The sequence below is a fragment of the Ornithorhynchus anatinus genome, chromosome 5 (genome assembly GCF_004115215.2).
Source record: "Ornithorhynchus anatinus isolate Pmale09 chromosome 5, mOrnAna1.pri.v4, whole genome shotgun sequence".
Classification (NCBI taxonomy): domain Eukaryota; kingdom Metazoa; phylum Chordata; class Mammalia; order Monotremata; family Ornithorhynchidae; genus Ornithorhynchus; species Ornithorhynchus anatinus.
The window spans coordinates 20,066,877-20,088,046 of NC_041732.1; the positions used below are offsets into that span (position 1 = coordinate 20,066,877).

Consider the following 21,170-nt stretch of genomic DNA (forward strand, 5'->3'; position numbering starts at 1 on the left):
TTTCTGTTCCTGAGTGCTGTGTTCTTATGCTGCATTTTAATTGCATTATCCTTTAGGGCTTTTAACAGGAAGAAGCTACAGAAGAAAGAAAACGAGTTCTCTGTAGGGATCCCCAGCTTCGTAGCTCTCTCTTGAGTGGCTGCCTTGCATCTGTTTGAGACGGTTTGTTTTATTAATGTTTACTGGCCTACAGCGATCACAGGGATGTTAAAGATGCAATGTTAGCACAGCTCTGACATATAGATTTGTTTTCTATGAGAAAGAAATTAACGATCGGGAAGGATATTGAATTTCTGGCTGGTCTCCAGTTCTTGGCCCTCCACATGTAAAGATCAGATCATAGATGGATCCTGAGGGGAGCGAGTGGACCTCTCTGGGAGGGTACCCCAATTCTGGAAGGACAGGGAGCTGGGAAAGGAAGCCAGATGAGCTTAGGTCCAGAGGCTAATTAACAGAAGGATCATCTCTTCCACTTTCGCATATCCTCTCTCCAGTGAAGAATAATGAGCGGAGCCCAAGCAGAGATGGAGAGAGGTGATATCAATCGGTCAGTAATATTTACTGAGAAGCAGCATTGCATAGTGGATAGAGCATTGGCCTAGGAGTCAGAAGCACCTGTGTTCTAATCCTGGCTCTGCCACTTGTCTGCTGTGTGACCTTGGGCAAGTCACTTAACTTGCCTGTGACAATTACCTCAACTGGAAAATGGAGATTAATACTGTGAGTCCCATGTAGGATATGGACTGCGTCCACCTCAGCACTTGGGACAGCGCTGAACAAATAAGGAAGTGCTAAATATAAAAAAGAGGGGGCTTGCTCTGAGCACTTTGTTCTTAAAAGAGTACTAGACTTTGTTGACATGATCCCTGCCTCAAAGAGCTTACATTCTAGCAGGGGAGACAGGCACTAAAATAAATTACAAGAGGGGAAGCAATGGAGTTTAGAGATTTTTTTATGTTATTTGTCAAGATATGGGCAAATCTAAGATACGTTCACAAGTACTATGGATTGCAAGAAGGTTGGGTGACTCCTTAAGGGGTAGAATGCGTATGTGATGCAATAGGCTGGGGAGGTGATTATCCAAAGAAGGCTTCCTGGATGAGTTGGGCTTTTAGTTTGGCTTTGAAATGAAACAGTAAGTAGTCTGCGCTTGTGAAGGTGGAGGGAGTTATGATCAGGAGGGAAGATGTGAGCATGAGGTTAATGGCTGGAGAGACAAGATCGAGGCACAGTGAGTAGGTTGGGTTAGAGATGGGAAGCATGCAGGCTGGAATGTATAGGGAGAGAAGCAAAGATGAGTAAGAGGAAGAGAACTGATTGAGGGCCTTAAAGCTGATGGTGAGGAGTTTCTGCTTTATGTGGAGAAGGTTGGATAACCACTGGAGCTTCCTAAAGAGTGAGGAGAAGTTTGCAGAACACTTTTTTTGAAAAATGATCTAGACTGAAGAGTGAAGGGTGGACTGGAGAGGGGAAAGTAGAGGCAGGGAGATCAGGGAGGAGGCTGATGCAGTTGTCAAGGGAGGATATGATGTGTGCTTGAACCAGTGTGGTGGCTGTTTGGATGGAGAGGAAGGGGTGATTCTGGAGATTCTGAGAAATGGAAAAGCAGTTTGGCCTAGTAGGAAGGGAAGAGTCCTGCGAGACAGAGGACCTGGGCTCTAAACCTGGCTCCACAACTTCCCTGTTGTTTGACCTTGGACTTCAGTTTTCTCATTTGTAAAAATAGAGATCAGTATCTCCTCTTCCTCCTACTTAGAATGAACCCCATTTGTTCCTGACTCAACTAATTATCTTCTCTCTACCCCTGTACTTACTACTGTGGATGGCACATAGTAAGTGCTTAACCCAACCCATTATTATATGTAATATTTGCAACTGTAAAACTGCCTAGAAATCCCCTTGTCCAGGACCAGAATGTCCACTCTTTCACTCTAGCCATCACTATAGTCAACCTCTTCAATACCTTAGGTAAAATCTGCCTTCCTATCTCACCAGACAGATATAAATCAGGCAGGTCAGTTCAGTAGTGAGATTAAAGTGGAATTTGCAGATTTAGCCAGCCTGTCTCTGCCCGATCCCTGCCTCAGTCTCCGACCTCATCCACACTCCTGTCCCTCTCCCTCCCCCATCTTTATCTTGCCTATACCCAATCTTTCCTCCTGTGGTTGGCTCTGCTTCTCTTTCCTCCCATTCAGAGGAGATACTTCAGGGGAAAGACTAGTCTGCCGGACCACGGTGGTGGGGAAGACTGGCCTCTTTGTTAAAAGCCTTCTCAGAAATAGAGATGACAAGAGGTAGGCTCAGAAACAGAGTTGGATCCTAGGTGGGCTAAACCCATTGATGCAGCAAGGACCTTTCTTTAGGTGGAAACAGTCAGTGGGGTACATCGTCACCATTACACACACACACACACACACACACACACACACACCACACACGCACACACAACAATGTTCAGAATGTTAGTCTATTTGCACCTAACATTGAGAAGGAATCAATTAATCTATCACTGTTATTTAATGAACACTTACTGTGTGCAGGGCAGAGCTCTGAGTGCTTGGGAAAATGGAGAACACTCAGCTGGAACGACCATTCTTCTGACCCAGGAACAGCAATTAATCAATCAGTGGTATTTATTAAGCACTTCCTATCTGAAGAGCACTGTACTAAGCTCTTGGGAGTACAACAGGCTTAGTGGACAGTAGAGTTCATAGGCTTAACTAGGGAAGCAGCATGGCTTCGAGGACAAAGCATGGGCCTGGGAGTCAGAAGGACCTGGGTTCTAATCCTAACTCCACCATTTGTCTACTGTGTGACCTTGAGCAAGTCGCTTAGAACAGTGCTCTGCACATAGTAAGCACACAGACAATAAATAAGATTGAATGAATGAATGTGGAACAGGGACTGTGTCCAACCTGATTACCTTATAACTACCCCAGTGCACAAAACTGTGTGCCACATAGTAAGTGCTTAACAAATGCCATCACTTTTCACTATGAAAAGCATAATGCTTCTGTACTATGAAAAGCAGCACTGCTTAGTGGAAAAAGCATGGGCTTGGAAGTCAGAAGTCATGGGTTTTAATCCCGGCTCCGCCACTTGTCAGCCTTGTGACTTTGGGCACATGACTTAACTTCTCTTTGCCTCAGTTATCTCAACTGTAAAATGGTATAAAGACTGTGAGCCTCACGTGGGACAACCTGATGAACCTGTGTCTGCCCCGGTGCTTAGAACAGTGCTTGGCACATAGTAAGCACTTCACAAATACTATCATCATTATTATTTTTATTATTGTTATTTGATTTATTAAGTACAGGAGCTAGTGGCCAAGGGAACATAGAAAGTCATCTCTCTGGGATGATTAGGTAAATTCAGTGGAATGGATTTGGTAATTTTTGAAGCTCTTCAGAAATGTTTATGATGGTGAGTCTCCTGCAATTAGGGATACTAAACCCCTTAAGCCTAGAAGGCAACATCTAACTTCACCATTGCCCCACTAAGTTGTCCTTCTGCCTAATTGGATTACCTGTAGAAGGAGGGATGGATATTTATCTTGTGAATAGAGCCTACCTCCCCTCCCGTATCATTAAGTTGTTATACTGTACTCTCCCAACCACTTAGTTAAGTGCTTTGCACACAATAGGCACTCAATAAATACAATTGAATGAAAGATGGACTGAGTTGAGACAAAATTCTGGTCTGATTTACTGGTCTTGGTGATTGGAAGATCAATATCAAAGCTTCTGGGCCTAATATCTCACTTTCTCCAGGCTGTGAGTCAGAGGTCATGGGTTCGAATCCTGGCTCTGCCACTTGGCAGCTGTGACTGTGGGAAAGTCACTTAACTTCTCTGTGCCTCAGTTACCACATCTGTAAAATGGGGATTAACTGTGAACCTCACGTGGGACAACCTCATCACCCTGTATCTACCCCAGTGCTTAGAACTGTGCTCTGCACATAGTAAGAGCTTAACAAATACCAACATTATTATTATTATTATTACTGCATTATGTAGCATTTATTTGGCACTCACTATATGTTCGTTACTGACCTGGACATATGAAGTGTCCTACCCTGGTGTTTACAGGCTGAATATGCACCTGATTATGTGGTGGGGAAGGTAAGATGGGGTCTGGGGGTGGGGGTTTACCCTAGAGAAGACTATGGAGAGGGTAGATGTGAATTCACTCCTGTTCACAGATAAATCACTCTTGTTCCAGCTGTGACCTCTCTCTGGCTCTCGCTGAGCTCTGGATAATTGAACCTGTGTGCCAGGCACCCTTTTTTAATCTGGTCCAATCAATTGCAAATGTTACAGGCTGTAATTACCTAGGGAACTCCTGGAAAACTAATTAATGCACAACACTCACAGTAAATTATACCTTTCCTTTGACTTTATGTAGCAGAAAACTGTTTTCAGAGGAGGGAGAGGAGTGTGCTTAGCTCAGGCAAACACTGGTCCCAAGATCTTTTGCTCTTCATTAGGACTGCGACATCCTTGGCAGCGATCGGAGGCAGCAGCAGGCCTGGTGGCTGCTTTGGGCCCCTTCAACTCTGCCAGCCACATTTTCAAGGGTCAGCAATACCCTCATTAAGCATCGTTCCCCCCCAAAGAGAGCCTTGGTGAGGCAAATTCCAGCTCCCGTTGTGGGTGGTTGTATGTCCAGTTAGTTGAGACTGACCTGCCTGCCTGGAAGAATGGTGTCTCTGTGAGTTGGGCCTTGATGATTTCAGCCTTGATAACCTCAGCCTTGATACCATTCAATAGTCTTTTAGAACCTTTATTACTCTGCCATCTCTCTCCTAGCTGAGCCCAGCTCCCGCTTAGCCTGCCAGGATCCTTGCCTGTGTGGGCATAGCCAGGCCTGATCCCTGGGCAGAGCTAACAGAGCACTCAGTCGATCAGTCGTATTTACTGAGCGCTTACTGCGTGCAGAGCATGTACTAAGTGCTTGGGAGAGTACAATATAGCAATAAATAGACACATTCCCTGTCCACAACGAGTTCCCCTGAACTGCAAGGAAAGAGACTGGCTGATAAATTGTGATGCCCCATCTCCTAATGTGACTCCAAGTTTACCCCTCTTCTTTTTTGAAGCCATTTGATGCATTAAGGCCCTGTCCCGACATGGGGGTGGCTGCAGGCCAGAGGGAGAGGTATATAGATCTGGCTCTATTGGGTATAGGGGTGGAGGAAAGTTACCCGTTCCTATCACCCAGCAATATCTCTTGGTGAGTGGTTATTTACAAGGCTAGAGTGAATAATCCAGAAATGGGCTAGAACCCATATGACACACGGAAAAGGATAGAAAGCCAAGGACAGAGACAGCAGTCCTTGACAATCCCCCTTGGGAGGAGATAATCCAGGCAGAGTCTGTTCCTGTCCAACAGGGTTGCGTATGGCCATGCCATTTATCAGCTTTGAACCTGCCGTCTAAGCCTTACACAACTGCGACTTAGAGCTATTGCTCCAAAAGGACTGGGAAATCCCCCTGGAGAGGTTGTGGACCTTTGATTTTGTGATTAGAGAGAAAAGCCCCGAGTAAAGACCAAAAATTACACTCTTATTTACTTGAATCAAAGAGCCCGATAAAATGTGGCACTTATGCAACTGGTCTCTCGGGATCCATAAAAGATTTCCCTTTCCAGCAGCTCTGAAGATAAACCCCACCCACCTCCAGGTGTGGGCACCTTTTCCAGTGATGGCATCCATATTTGCTAATCCACTGCTGCCCTCCCCAACCCTTATACTACATTAGCCAAAACAGGTATGTGGCTACAGGCAATACAGTTTCCAATGCTACCCAGTTTCCACCCAAATGTATATTGAAACTGAACCATGAGAGCACAAAGAGAGACAACACTCATTAGCTTTCATTTAAGCCCTTTGCCTGATTAATTAAGACCTCCAGGAATGTGCCCATATGTTTGGAAAGTTTAGGTGGTGAGAATTCAGGTGAGATGGTTTTCATTGTCTTTTTTTTTTAATAGTATTCATTAAGCACTTACTATGTGACAGGCACTGTAGTAATCACTGGGGTAGATACAAGCTAATCAGGTTGGACACAGTCCATGTCCCACAAAGAGCTCACAGTTTTAATCCCTATTTTATAGATGAGGTAACAGAGGAACAGAGAAGCTAAGTGTATTGTCCAAGGTCACACAGCAGACACTTGGCAGAGCCAGGATTAGAACCTAGGTATTTCCGACTCCCAGACCTGTGATCTATCCTCTAGGTCATGCTGCTACTCAGCAAGAAACCATCAGAACATGGAACCAGAGTGCAGAGAGGGATGGATTCCTGGAGGGATTGTCTAGGTTGAACTAACTTCGTTTCAGGCTACCTCTGATAACTGAATGAATCTCTCCAGCACCCAGGACAGGCTGATGATCACCTGTTCCTAATTCCATTCTCCCTCTTAGTATGATGCTTTGCACATAGTAAGCACTTAATGAATACCACTACTATTATTACTACTTCATCACCAATTTGTCTAAGAGGAGAGAGGCAGATTGAAATTTTCCAGTATCTCTTTCGTGCCCTTTCCAATACAAGATCCGATGTCTTAGGCAGTAGCCTTTCAAATAACCACTCACCAAAAGTCCAGATTAGGGCTGAGTGGAGGAGAGGAGGTAGCTGACTGTGGTCATTTTTCTGGTTTGATATCAGACATTTTGGTGTTTAGCAGATCTGTCCACTGTTCAGTCCTCAGTATGCATTTTCCTCAGGTGGAAAAAATCAATAAATACGATTAAATAAATGAATGAAAGGAAACCCTGAATTCACTGTGGCACAAATTTCCTTCTTCCTAGGCGAATCTGAATTGTAATTCAAGACTTTAGCTGTCTTCTTCCTGCTTATGACTTCTCAGGACCCCCGGCCCTCCCAAAAAGGATTTCATTATAGTAATGATGGTATTTGGAGCTTACTAAGTGTCCAGCACTATTTTAAACACTGGGGTAGATTAAATTCAATCAGATTGGGCATGGTTCCTGTCCCATATGGGGCTCACTGTCTAAGTAAGAGAGCAAACAAGTATTGAATTCCCATTTCACAGATGAGGAAACTGAGGCACAGAGAAATTAGTCACTTGTCCAAGTTCACACAGCAGGCAGAGCTGGAATTAGAACCCAATCCTCTGACTCCCAAGTCCGCACTCTTTCCTCTAGACTACCTTGCTTCTTTAGCAACAATATATACGAATTATCTTTAAACCTCAGGAAGGGATGTAAGGACAAAACAACCGAAGACAAAGCTGTTTCTGGGTTAGAACAGTGGCACATCCATCCAAAATGGAAGAGAACCCTTGGAAGTTGCCTCTATAGACATTCATCCCTGATTTAGGATGTAGCATCTAATATCCTTAACTTTCACTCTAGTAACTCATTGGGAAGTGCTTGTCTAGGCATTTTACCACAACTATTAATCTTGGTTTGCACAACTTTGATCAAGGGCCTGGGCATCAGAAGACATAATCTTAAATCCCAACTCTGCTACTGGTTCTGCTGAGTGACCTCGTTCAAGTCAAGTGCCAAAATTTCCTCATCGATCCATTGAGGGCTTTAATAATCGCCTCTCTCCAACTAATGTTGCTATTTGAAGGATAAAAGAGATAGGTAATCGAAAAGTGCTTGTAGAAAAATAGAAGTACCATAGAAGGTATTCATGAATTCCTATGCTTACCAACCACTGCGTGATGTTGTTGATTCTGAACGCATCCCTTTCCAACTGCAATGCAACCTCCTTGTCCTGGGATGAGGAGATTCGCTAAATGATTTGGCCAATTTCCTAACATGTCCCTTCTTAGCTTTCATCTTTCCAGGCCAAAGAGTCAATGGCATTTACACCAGGATTTTGTAAACTCTAATAATTTTCTGCCATTCCACCAGGTTGTAGTCTGTAAGATCCTTTTGGACTGTGAGTTCCTTGTGGGCAGAGACTGTATCAACCAACTTTATTATGTTTTACTCTCCCATATGCTTAGTATAATCCTCTGCACACAGAAAGCACTCAATAAGCACCAGGGATCAATTCATAAATTTGTCAGGCTCAGATACCCCATCAGTCTCTGAGCAGGTTGTTTGGAACATCAGCAACAAAGGAGATTAACCCGGTGAATCCCTCAAAATTTCTGGGAAAAAAGCAATCCCAAGTGGTCAAAGCTGGGGTAACAATGAATTTCTGGGTCAGTGTGCTGAGTATTCTTGGTGAGAAAAGCAGCATGGCCTAGTGCGCACAGCGAAGACCTGGAAGTCAGAAGGACCTGGGTTCTAATTCCAGCTCTGCCATATGTCTGTTTGGGCATTTCTCATTTCTCACGTCATTTGTTTGTGTCTCAGTTACTTCATCTATAAAATGAAGTGGGGACTGTGTCTGATTATGTTGTATCTACCCCCGAGTTTAGTTCAATGCCTGGCACATAGTAAGCACTTAGCGAATTCATTGTATATATAGATATAGATACACTCTGCCTGACCTCATTATCGAGTAAATACCCCAGTGTGAGTACAGTGCGTGGCACAGAGTAAGCACTTTACAAATACCACAGTTCTTACTAGTAAACTGGGTTTCACTAGCAGCTGGCTCACAGGGCCTGGGGCATAGCAGTGTTCCACATGAAGATGGATAAATGGTCAGTAAATGCTGTCAGTGTGTGGGCAACTTGCCAGACTGGTCAATTGAGGATCAACTACCCAGAGAAATGGCAAAAGGGAATCTATTTTTCTCCTGTTAATATGCAGCCTTGAAGGAAAAGATCAGTTGAAGGAAATATTGCTTCTCTTTTAAAATGGGAAAGTGGAAGAAGTGCAGGATGTGGGGAGGTGGGGCTGGGAAACATCATTTGATCAGCAAGAGTCATCAAGACCTGTGGAATGTTAATTACTCAGTGGGGCAGCTGTCCCATGAGCCTTGGTAACTCCCGAAACCAGGAGTGTTGCCTCGGAGGTTAAAGCGAGAACAAATGCAAAGAAATCCACAAAGCCAGTTTCAAAAAGCATCCCTCAATCTATCGATCAATCGTATTTATTGAGTGCTTACTGTATGCAGAGAACTTTACTAAGTGCTTCAGAGAGTATGAAATAACAGAGTTGGGAAGCACATTCCCTTCCCACAATGAGCTTACCAGCAAGAGGGGAATGTCAAAGAATACCATGGGCTGGGTTTTGTGGTTTTGTGCACCCTGTTAGAGTGTGCAGGGTAACTCAGCATGGCAGAAAGCTTTCTTTTCCCAATGGAGGAAATAAAAAACACAGAACAAATGAAACAAAAACAGCATAACTAATTAAGATGGTCACATCTCCATAAATATGCAAATGAAAAATCAAAAGAAAGAAATTCTATTTATCACATCATAAAGTTGTAAATTGCTATGGAGGCTCCTGTAGGCTGGCATGTAAAGACTGAAAGATGAGGGAGTAGATTTTTTGAAGAAAGATTCTGAAAGTGTGCTTTACGTGTGCCTCAACACATGTGTGAGTCTGAGGTCGAGTTTCCTTTGTTAGCGATGTGATATTTTTCCAACATATTTTCACACTCTATTCCCAGTAACAAGTTGAGCATCTTACGTTTCTGTTTTCTTTGTTTTTGTGTTTTGCCCTGAGATCAAGGTCTCTTCCTTCTGCTTCTCTTCAGTAAGACAATACCATTATGCTTTGGTTAATGTATCAGCTATTTGTTGTCTTCCATGCTCATTCATGGAAAAAATTAAAAGAAGCATGGCCTTAGAGATAGAGAACAGACTTTGGGAGTCAGAAGACCTGTGTTCTAATCCTGGCCCTGCTAGTTGCCCGCTGTGTGAACTTTGGCCAATTGAATAACTTCTGTGCACCTCCACTCCTTCATCTGTAAAATAGAGAGAAAATACCTGTTTTCCCTCCTTCTTAAGTCTGTGGGTCCCATGTGGGACAAGGACTACGTCTGACCTTAGTATCCAATACCTATCCTGTTGCTCAGAACACTTCTTGCTACATAGTAAATGCTTTACAAATACCACTATAATTAATATCATTAATAAAATAGAGTGACAGGGAAAGAAGTAATCATACCAGTGCAGCCAGGGTTGTTCATTAAAGTACCTTTCCATATTCATGGCATCCTGAGAGAATAAATCCAAGCATGAGGAAAAGTAAGCAAGCATCTCCTAATGACTTGGGCAACTTTCTCTCCCCAAGAGTGGCCAGGACTGTATCTGATCTCCTTATAAATAGTCCACTGCAGTGTTTAGTACAGTGCTTTGCATACAGTAAGTACATACAAAATATCACCACTTACAAAATATCACCACTGTTATTATTCTAAGACAAATTCTAATCTGCTCTATGGGACTAACCAGTGAAAAGAGCCCAGAACTGGGAGTCTGAAAGCCCGGGTTCTACATTTTGCTCTGTCCCTTGTCTGCTATCTGACCGGCACATCACTTAACTTCTCTGTGCTTCAGTTCCCTATCTAAAATAGAGATTCAATACCTGTTCTCTTCCCTCTTAGGCTGTGAACCTCATGTGGGACAGAAACAGTATGATCCAATTGAATTTTATCTTCCACAGTGTCTGTTACTTAGTAAATGATAAATATCACAATCATTATTATTGTTATTATTATCAATACTATTACTAAAAGTAGTAGTAGTATTGCTACTATTCATTCATTCAATAGTATTTATTGAGCACTTACTAAGTTCAGAGCACTGTACTAAGTGCTTGGGATGTACAATTTGGCAACAGATAGAGACATTCCCTGCCCAATGACAGGCTCACAGTCTAAACTGAGGAGACAGACAGTAAAGCAAAACAGAACAAAACAAGACAAGACAACATTATCAAGATAAATAGAATCAAGGAGATATACACCTCATTAACAAAATAAATAAGGTAATACATAATTTAAAGTATTAATAATAATGATAATGATAATAGTGATGATAATGGTGGTATTTGTACTACTTCTACTACTACTACTAATGATAATAATAACCATCCCAAGCTCCTAAACCTTGGCAAACGAGTGGCATTCTCCACATGGAGGCTGTTGAGAAGGCACATCAGTAACTTTTCCTTTCCAAGTCCGGTAGGTAGAAAGGAGAGGATCTTGGGAAGGATATCATTTTGACACTGGGTTTCCAGATGACAGATATAGTCAAAGCAACAAGGACGCTGAATGCATTCCATGAAGATGGCCGACATGGTTGCTTACTCAACCACTTGCAGTTTGTTGTTCATGTCCACCTCCATGTTCATGTTGATTGATTTTCACATTCCCCCTTACAAAATTCCCAATGCCCCTACATTTCTCCAGCTCAGTATTCTTTCTCTTGATGGTGGCAACACCAAAGGGTGTTTAGAGGAAGAGAATGAAAGTTGTCGTCCCTGTCATCTAACCTCTTGGTAAGAATCTAGCCCCTTCTTGAAAAATAATTATGCACTTGTTAAGCATTTACTACATTCCAAGCACTAAGTGTTGGGGTGGTTAAAAATTAAACAGGTTGGACACAGTCCTCATTGGGTTTACAGTTTTGATCCCCATTTTACAGATGAGGTAATTGAGGCACAGAGTGGTGAAGTGACCTGCCCAAGGTCACCCAGCAGGCAAGTGGTAATTATCAGAGCTGGGATTGGAACTCAGGTCCTCTGACTCTCAGGTCCATGCTCTACCCACTAGGTTACGCTACTTCTCAAGCTTCAAATTCATTCATTCAATCGTATTTTTTGAGCACTTACAGTGTGCAGAGCACAGTACTAAGTGCTTGGAAGAATACAATACAACACTAAATTTACATATTCCTGGCCCACAACAAGTTTACAGTCTAGACTGGAAAAGACATATTCTCTGTCTCCAAATCCTCCTGAGTTAACAAATCCCATGTAGTTTGGGGTGCAGAAGGTTTTCCTTTCTCTTGTTTGAACCCAATCAGCTTTAAGCTTCAGTGGGTGCCCCTTCATCCTGGTGCATGATGGGATTTGCTGCTAATGATAATAATAACAATAAGAATTGTGGTGTTTATTAAATGCTTAATATGAGGCAGACGCTGTATGAACTTAGTACTAGATACAAGCAAATGGGGTTGGTCACAGTCCCTCTCCCACATGGTGCTCACAGTCTTAATCCCCATTTTGCAGATGTGTTAAGTGAGGCACAGAGAATCTAAGTGACTCGCCCAGTATCACACAGCAGATAAATGGCAGAGCCGGGATTAGAATCCAGGTCTTTCTGACTCCCAGGCTTGTGCTCTATCCACTAGGCCAGGCTGACCACCCTCTCAACAATTTTCATGATTCTGTCAATTTCATTCTTGTCCCCTCTTGTGCACAGTGCCTTACCAGGTGGAAGAGTCCTGGTTTTTACTTGATAAAATAGTCACCTTATATTTCCCTCAGTTTCTCCTCTCATATTTTCCAGGCAGAATTTCATTGTCCCATCTTCTCACTTCCCTTTCAGCCAGTTGTGTTGTCTTTCTGCTCCATACTCAGCCCTCTACTTTTCTTCTATCTTTCTCTTATGGCATCTTGCTTGGTCATTTATTTACTACATTCTAAACCCCTTGAATGCAGAGATTGTGTCTACTACGGTATTGCATTCTCCCAAGAACCTTATATAGGGCTCTGCACACATTAAGTGCTCAGTAAATACTATTGATTGATTAATTGATTATCCCTTTGGCTCTTCACGGAGGTGGAGAAGATCCAGAAAAGGGTAAACCTTTTTGTATATTGAAGAACAAAAGGAGACAATCACAGAACAGGAAAATAAAAGGAGACGATTTCCCCCGAGTCTGTCATGCAACACCAGCAATTTACACTATTCCCAAGCACTTTACAAAATCAAAACCTGTTGGCTTGAAGCACTCCAAGCCCAGAGATACACTTTTTCAAGAGATTGTGAACACTACTGATATTGTTTTTGTCACGTCATATACTTGCTTAGACTTTCCAATCCTCCTGACCCAGTTTCCTGAGCAAGCTGCAGTGAATCTAGGATTACATATGAAGAAGCAGGATTCATTTATTTGATTTAGAGGCACGCAGATTACACTGGGGTGTGGAAGATTGCAGTTAATCCATCAGTGGTATTTACTGAGTGCTTACTGTGAGCAGAGCACTTAACACTTAAGAGAGTGAATACAACAGTTGCTTTTCCTGCAAATCCAAAGTGACTGAGAACAGATATTTAGAAGCACAGTGAGGAGAAGAGAGGTAAAGATGTGGGAAGATGACAGTCCCTTTCAGTTTGCAGAATCTTCCAAACTGCTGGTGAGTCTGATGCTACGATGGAAAGAGAGCCCCCAGTCCAATCTTGACTTGCCAAATGAAAACAAATTCACTCATCTCATGCATGGGAAACACCTCCTGACCTTTTCTCAGAATTCAGTTTAGATGCCAACAGTTTTTCTGTGCTTAAAAACACACAATCTGGGAATTTCAGTGCCTAGTCTAGTTCCCCTCTAGACTGTAGGCTCTCTGAGGGCATGGAAGTGTCTACCAACTCTGTTGTACTCTACCAAATGCTTAGGTCAATACTCTGCAAACAGTAAAAGAAAAGCATTGATGATGAAATTAAGAGACTGCTTTTCAATATTTCCTTTCCTAAGCCTCACTGGAGAGCATTTCCTGTGAGAAGTCATATTTTGCAGAGCAGGATCCTGAATGGGTTTATCCACAAATGTGAACAACTCCTTTCCTATGAGTGGGTTCTGGATTCTTAGGGTTACCATGTTGACAGGAAGTTTTTACTTGGGACATTTTAAATGGAATCATTCATTTAATCATATTTATTAAGCGCATGCTGTGTAAAGAGCACTTTGCTAAGCACTTGGAAAGTACAATTCAGCAATAAAGAGAGGCAATCCCTGCCCACACTGGTCTTACAGTCTAGAAGGGGGAAGACAGACATCAAAACAAGTAAATAGGCATCAATATACATAAATAGAATTATAGGTATATACATATCAAAACAACCAGCGTCAATATAAATAAAAGAATTATAGATATATACATATATACATAAGTTCTGTGGGGTGGGCAGATGGGGGGAAAAACAAAGGCAGTGAGTAGAGGTGATGCGGAAGGGACGGGGGATGAGAAAAGGGGAGCTTAGTCTTGGAAGGCCTCTTGGAGGAGGTGAGTCTTCAGTAGGGACTTTGAAGAGCGGAAAAGTCATTGGCGGATGTGAGGAGGAAGGACGTTCCAGGTCAGAGGTAGGACATGGGCCAGGGGTCGATGGCGGGACAGGTGAGAATGAGACACAGTGAGAAGGTTAGCACCAGAGCAGCAGAATGTGCAGTCTGAGATGTAGAAGGAGAGAAGGGAGTTGAGGTAAGAGGGGCAAGGTGATGAAGAGCTTTGAAGCCAATAGTGAGGAGTGAGAATCACAAGAAACTTCACTTGAAAGCTAATTATGGACCAAATCCTGGGAAACACAATGACTTCCCGGGGAATCTCAGAGAAAAATATAAGCAAATTAGCAAGGTCATTTCTGGGTCAGCCTCACAGTCCAGCAGTGATCTCATCTTGCACAGCAGCACTGGGGCCCTTGAAGACCCGTGGAGAACCAGTGTGGCCTAGAGGAAACAGCATGGGCCTGGGAGTCAGGAGGCCTGAGTTCAAATGCCAGTTCAGCTACTCACCTCCTTTGTGAGTTTGGGCATGTCACTTCTCTGTGCTGTGCTTCAGTCTCCTCGTATGTAAAATGTGGAATAAATGCCTGAGATTGAGCCCATTACACCATGAGAACCTCACTTGAGGCAAGGACTGTCTCTGAGCTTGGCATAGTGGATAGAATACGGGCTTGGGATTCAGAGGTCATGGTTCTAATCCCTGCTCTGCGATTTGTCTGCTGTGTGACCTTGGGTAATGAATGAATGAATTTCACTTCTCTGTGCCTCAGTTACCTTATCTGTAATATGGGCATTGAGACTGTGAGCCCTACAAGGGATAGGGACTGTGTCCAATCCAATTTGCTTGTAAATACCCCATTGTTTAGTACAGTGCCTGGCTCATAGTGAGTGCTTAACAAATGCTGTAATTATAATTATTATTATTTCCCCAGAGTTTTTCACATAGTTCACACTTATTTTATATCACATTGTTTTTTGAAGGGCTAGTGTGCTGGTTACCTCTTCCGGGACATCCAGAAGCAGTATGACGGTCCAGGTCGGGTCCCAGGCGCCGGGGTGGCGTTCCGCGGACCCGGCCTCCACCTGTCGTGTGTCCCCGCTGCCGAGGCGGGTGGCAGTTTTTTCACACCAAGGGTCAGAAATGTGTGCGGAGATTTTCGGCGACGCGTTTTTTGGTGGGACTTAGTCTCTGGCGCGACCTCTCTGAGGGTGTCTTTCGTGAGCCGGGAACAGCGAGGAGCGGGTCCTACCCCCGCCTGGCAGCCCGGGCTGCCCAGAGCTCTAGACCCTCCTCTGCCGGGACGCTGTCGGCCGACCCGCTTCCTGATGGCCTAGGGTGTCGGAGGTCCCCGCCGGGGCGGAGAGTGGCCGGGGGGAGTGTGCGGGGTAGGTGGCTGTGTGTGTGTGTGTGTGTGTGGGCCTGTGACCCGTTCGTCCCAGCGCGAGCCGGCTTCCCCACCACCACCACCACCCCTGCCCCCGCCGCCCCACCTCTCTCCCCCGCGGGACCTAGTCGCTTCGCGGCCTTGCCCGCTCGAAGGACCCGCTGGGGCGTTTATCCTTTCCTGCCTTAACTCTGCCCTCTCCTCCGCCAGGCAAAGCTTCTTCTCCTCCCTCATCGACACCCATGCCCGTCACCCCCGCCGATTGTTCCGGACCTTTAACTCTCTCCTTAGGCCCCCTGTTCCTCCCCCTCCCCCATCTCTCACCCCTAATGATCTGGCCACCTATTTCCTCACGAAAATCAACACGATCAGGTCTGAGCTCCCCAAAGTCACCCCTCCGCCTCTCCCCTCCCCCCCAACAACCCCCTCCCCTACTTTCCCATCCTTCCCTGCAGTATCCTCAGAGGAGATCTCCTCCCTCCTCGCAAGTGCCACCCCCTCCACCTGCGCCTCGGACCCCATTCCCTCTCACCTTCTTAAAACCATCGCCCCTGCCCTCCTCCCTTCCTTAACTTCTATTTTTAACCACTCAATCTCCAAGGGCTCCTTCCCCTCTGCCTTCAAACACGCCCATGTCTCCCCCATCCTAAAAAAACCCGCTCTTGACCCCACTTCCCCCTCCAGTTATCGTCCTATCTCCCTACTACCCTTCCTTTCCAAAATCTTAGAACGAGTCGTCTACAATCGATGCCTAGAATTCCTTAACTCCCATTCTCTCCTAGACCCCCTCCAATCTGGCTTCCGTCCCCTCCACTCTACCGAGACTGCTCTCTCTAAGGTCACCCATGACCTCCTTCTTGCCAAATCCAATGGCTCCTACTCCATTCTGATCCTCCTTGACCTCTCTGCTGCCTTTGACACTGTCGACCATCCCCTCCTCCTCCATACCTTATCTCACCTTGGCTTCACGGACTCTGTCCTCTCCTGGTTCTCCTCTTACCTCTCTGGCCGATCATTCTCGGTCTCCTACGCTGGAGCCTCCTCCCCCTCCCATCCTTTAACTGTTGGAGTTCCGCAAGGGTCAGTTCTTGGCCCTCTTCTGTTCTCCATTTACACTCACTCCCTCGGTGAACTCATCCGCTCTCACGGCTTTGACTACCATCTCTACGCAGATGACACGCAGATCTACATCTCCGCCCCTGTCCTCTCCCCCTCCCTTCAGGCTCGCATCTCCTCCTGCCTCCGGGACGTCTCCACCTGGATGTCGGCCCGCCACCTAAAACTCAACATGAGCAAGACTGAGCTCCTCATCTTCCCTCCCAAGCCCGGTCCGCTCCCAGACTTCTCCATCACCGTGGATGGCACGACCATCCTTCCCGTCCCGCAGGCCCGCAATCTCGGTTTCATCCTTGACTCGTCCCTCTCGTTCACCCCACACATCCTATCCGTTACCAAGACCTGCCGGTTTCACCTCTACAATATCGCCAAGATCCGCCCTTTCCTCTCCACCCAAACGGCTACCTTACTATTACGGGCTCTCGTTATATCCCGGCTAGACTACTGTGTCAGCCTTCTCTCTGACCTCCCTTCCTCCTCTCTCGCCCCGCTCCGGTCTATTCTTCACTCCGCTGCCCGGCTCATCTTCCTGCAGAAACGATCTGGGCATGTCACTCCCCTTCTTAAACAACTCCAGTGGTTGCCTATCGACCTCCGCTCCAAACAAAAACTCCTCACTCTAGGCTTCAAGGCTCTCCATCACCTTGCCCCTTCCTACCTCTCCTCCCTTCTCTCTTTCTACCGCCCACCCCGCACGCTCCGCTCCTCTGCCGCCCACCTCCTCGCCGTCCCTCGGTCTCGCCTATCCCGCCGTCGACCCCTGGGTCACGTCCTCCCGCGGTCCTGGAACGCCCTCCCTCCTCACCTCCGCCAAACTGATTCTCTTTCCCTCTTCAAAACCTTACTTAAAAATCACCTCCTCCAAGAGGCCTTCCCAGACTGAGCTCCTCTTCCCCCTCTACTCCCTCTGCCATCCCCCCTTTACCTCTCCGCAGCTAAAGCCTCATTTTCCCCTTTTCCCTCTGCTCCTCCACCTCTCCCTTCCCATCCCCACAGCACTGTACCCGTCCGCTCAACTGTATATATTTTCGTTACCCTATTTATTTTGTTAATGAATTGTACATCGCCTTGATTCTATTTAGTTGCCATTGTTTTTATGAGATGTTCTTCCCCTTGACGCTGTTTAGTGCCATTGTTCTTGTCTGTCCGTCTCCCCCGATTAGACTGTAAACCCGTCAAACGGCAGGGACTGTCTCTATCTGTTGCCGACTTGTTCATCCCAAGCGCTTAGTACAGTGCTCTGCACATAGTAAGCGCTCAATAAATACTATTGAATGAATGAATGAATATGACTTAGTGGAAAGAACATGGGGCTGGGAGTCAGAGGATCTGCAGTCTAATCCCAGGTCCACTACTTGTCTACTGTGTGACCTTGGGCAAGTCACTCAATTTCTCTGTGTCTCAGTTCCCTCATCTGCAAAAGGTGGATTCAGTACCGGTTCTCCCTCCTACTTAGATTGTGAACTCCATGTGGGTCCTGATGATCTTGTATCTACCTCAGCAGTTAGTACACTGGTTGGGACATGGTAAGCATTTAACAAATACCACAGTTAATGACAGTTAAAACCCTATCAGTTGTTCCTTGGTTCAACACAACTTGGGTCTCTTTCCATTTCAATTTACTGAAGTTCCCTTTCCCTACTCAGTGGTCAGGGAAAAGTCAAGAAGGGCAGAATTTCTGAGTCTGGCTCTTTAGGAGTGGAAGACATAGTTAGGTCTTCCAAAATAAATAAAGACCGGGCTCAATTTTCATAGAGGAGTGCTGTGGTTCTGAAAACAGTGACCCAGTGGGGAAAGTTTGCTGTATTGCTGGAAAAAAGAGGGGTGTAAGGAGCAAATATTTGGCTTTCCTAAGTCTGGGTTCTGGAAGCTACTATTCTCCCCTGTAGACCTGACCAACATTTGCTCTGCTCTTCTTAAAGAGGTGTTTGGGCCTTCCACGTGGATCTGGCATTCTGCCATAGGTCTTAGGAATCGACTGCCAGAGAATAGGGCTGGGCACCCAGCATTTATTATGAATAATAATAATGATAATAATAATAATGGTATTTGTTAAGTGCTTACTATGTGCCAAGCACTGTACTAAGCACTGGGGTGGCTACGAGCAAATTGGGTTGGACACAGTCCCTGTCCCACATAGGGCTCACAGTCTCAATCCCAATTTACAGATGAGGGAACTGAGGCACAGATAAGTGAAGTGACTTGCCCAAGGTCACACAGCAGACAAGTGGCAGAGTCAGGATTAGAACCCAGGATCTTCTGACTCTCAAACCTGTTCTATCCACTACCATCCCTAGGTCTGGAGTGGCCATGCTACCGCATAGAGCTGCTGTTCATTAGCTGTCCCTGGCCCAAGCATCTTGCCCACTGTCTTTTTTCACCCACAAAAAGGAGAGGAAAGGCCTAACCAATGGCCTTTGTGTATTGGGGACCTCCGTGGTTCAGGGAGTTCTGTGGGCCTGGACTTGTCCCATGCCTCAGTAGTGGAAAGATGGATTGAATTTGGGGCATGATGTGATAGCCTGGGTGCCTACCTTTTGGTTCCTCTTTCTAAGTGTGGTCCAGATCTTCCCTGCCACTAAGGCTCTGGGGTCAACAGAAGACATTGTCTGCAAAGAGCAGTTTGTCAAGTCACGTCCAGTCCAGTGGGAGTCAAAACCCACTCTTTGTTAGTGCAGAGGATGGCAGAATCTCCCCCACAGCACAATGTTTAGAATGTTGGGTAGGTTATGGCATTCATCTCCTAGAATTCTTTGCTTCCTTGACTCCATGCGTTTTTTTTTTTTAATAGTACTTGTTCAGTACTTATTTTATTCCAAGCACTGGGGTAGCTACAAGACAATCAGGTTGGACACAGTCCCTGTCCCATAAGGGGCTCACAGTCTAAGTAGGAAGAAATAGGGTTCAGTCCCCATTTCACAGATGAGGAAACTGAGCCAGAGAGAAATGAAGTCACTTGCCGAAGGTCACACAACAGTCAACTGACAGAGTCAGAATTAAAAGGTTGAGGTCCTCAGGGGACTCCTGGGCCTGTACTTTTTCTACTAGGCCTTGCTGCTTCTCTGATGTGCTTCGTGCTTTGGTTTTTTGATGGTCTTTGCTGATATATTTTAAATTGTGTTCATTGAAGTTTGCATGATATTCTTTTGTTCTATGTGTCTGCCTTTCCCACCACTTAGCCTGTGAGTCCCTTGTGGGCCTCAGTTGAAATTTTAGTAACTCCTCCAGCACTTGATGCAGAGCTTAACACATTGGAAATGCTTACTTACAGTTAGCCATAAATATATAAATAAAAGGATATCCATGTGCCAAACCACACACAGACCGTCATCCGAAGAGTGTGTCTCCCAGCTGGGTGTCACATAAAATAAAAATGACTGGTAAAAATAAAAAAGGATGGGGGCCGGGGCCATGCTTGTCTCCCTTCAGTTCCTATGTACAGGGGTGACAGTGCATGCTGGGAAATGTCAGCCCTGTTAGCAAGAGAGGAAGGAAATTGGTTTCAAGTTTATTTCCTTGCCACTGAAGGATTCAATAGCAGACAAGCATACAGAAAACTTAGAGCTCACCAGGGATAGAATCCAGAAGTATTCCGCTTTAGTTTATTGGAAAGTTTCCTTCCCTTGTTGGTTTCTGGCCTTCCTCTCTGTCTTTGCCTCTTTCTCATGCCTCTCTCTCTCTCTATTTCTCTCTCTTTCATTGACTCTCCCACATCTGGGTAGAAGCAGCCGCAGCAGCAGCAGCAAGATCCCAGAGCTGGATGACGAACCCTCATGTATGGAAGAGGTTGATTATGGAGCAGACTGCTGCTCTGACCCAGAAGGGGACATAACTGAACTGGACCAGGAGATCCAGGAGAGTGCCCTGGGAGTGAGAGAAGAAGAAGAGGAGGAGGAGGAGGAGGAGGAGGAGAAGAAGGAAGGGGTGGCAGAGCGATCGCCTTGCAGCTCTGACCTACCAGGGAGGTTTTGCTTCTCCAGTCACAGAGCAAGTTATCCTGGTCCTGGGCCCTCAACACCTTTGGGAGTCTTTGACAGAGTAAAAAACAGCATTAGTCATGACACCTCCCTTTAGCTTGTTTCCCAGCTTTAACTCCACCCTAAGATGTGGCTTCCCAGATCTGCCCTGCAAAGAGATTTTGTATCTAACAACCTATATGCTTTATGCCTTTGCTGGTGTGATACTTAAAAAGGTGGTCTGTAAGGTTTTAGGGCTTCTGGAAGGAGAATAGCTAGCAAAAGACCTGTGAGCCTCTACCAAGCTTTAAAGGTCCTGTACTAAGCCCTTGGGAGAGTACAGTACAACAGAGTGGGTAGGCACTTGCCTTGCCCACCGTGAGCTCAGTCTAAAGGGAGACTAGAGAGCTTGGGAGAGTATAATGCAATAAGTTAGCAGACACGTTTTCTGCCCACAAGGAGCTTACAGTGTAGAGTGGAAGACATTAATAGAAATCAGTAATTTATAATACATAATTTCAAGATATGTACATAGGTTCTGTGGGGCTGAGGGTGGAGAGAATATCAAATACCCAAAGTTCACAGATCCAGTGCTTAGATGACACA

The 21,170-nt window shown here is 45.3% G+C and overlaps 1 protein-coding gene across 1 annotated transcript in view; it reads left to right on the forward strand.

Annotated features, from left to right (window-relative positions):
• Positions 1-20,682, forward strand: part of AGBL1 (AGBL carboxypeptidase 1) — a 631,789-nt gene extending 611,107 nt beyond the window's left edge. The window contains exon 23 of the mRNA XM_039912196.1: positions 20,331-20,682. Coding sequence (XP_039768130.1) covers positions 20,331-20,682 — 352 coding nt within the window. The remainder of the gene's footprint in view (positions 1-20,330) is intronic.
• The last annotated feature ends 488 nt before the right edge of the window (positions 20,683-21,170 follow it).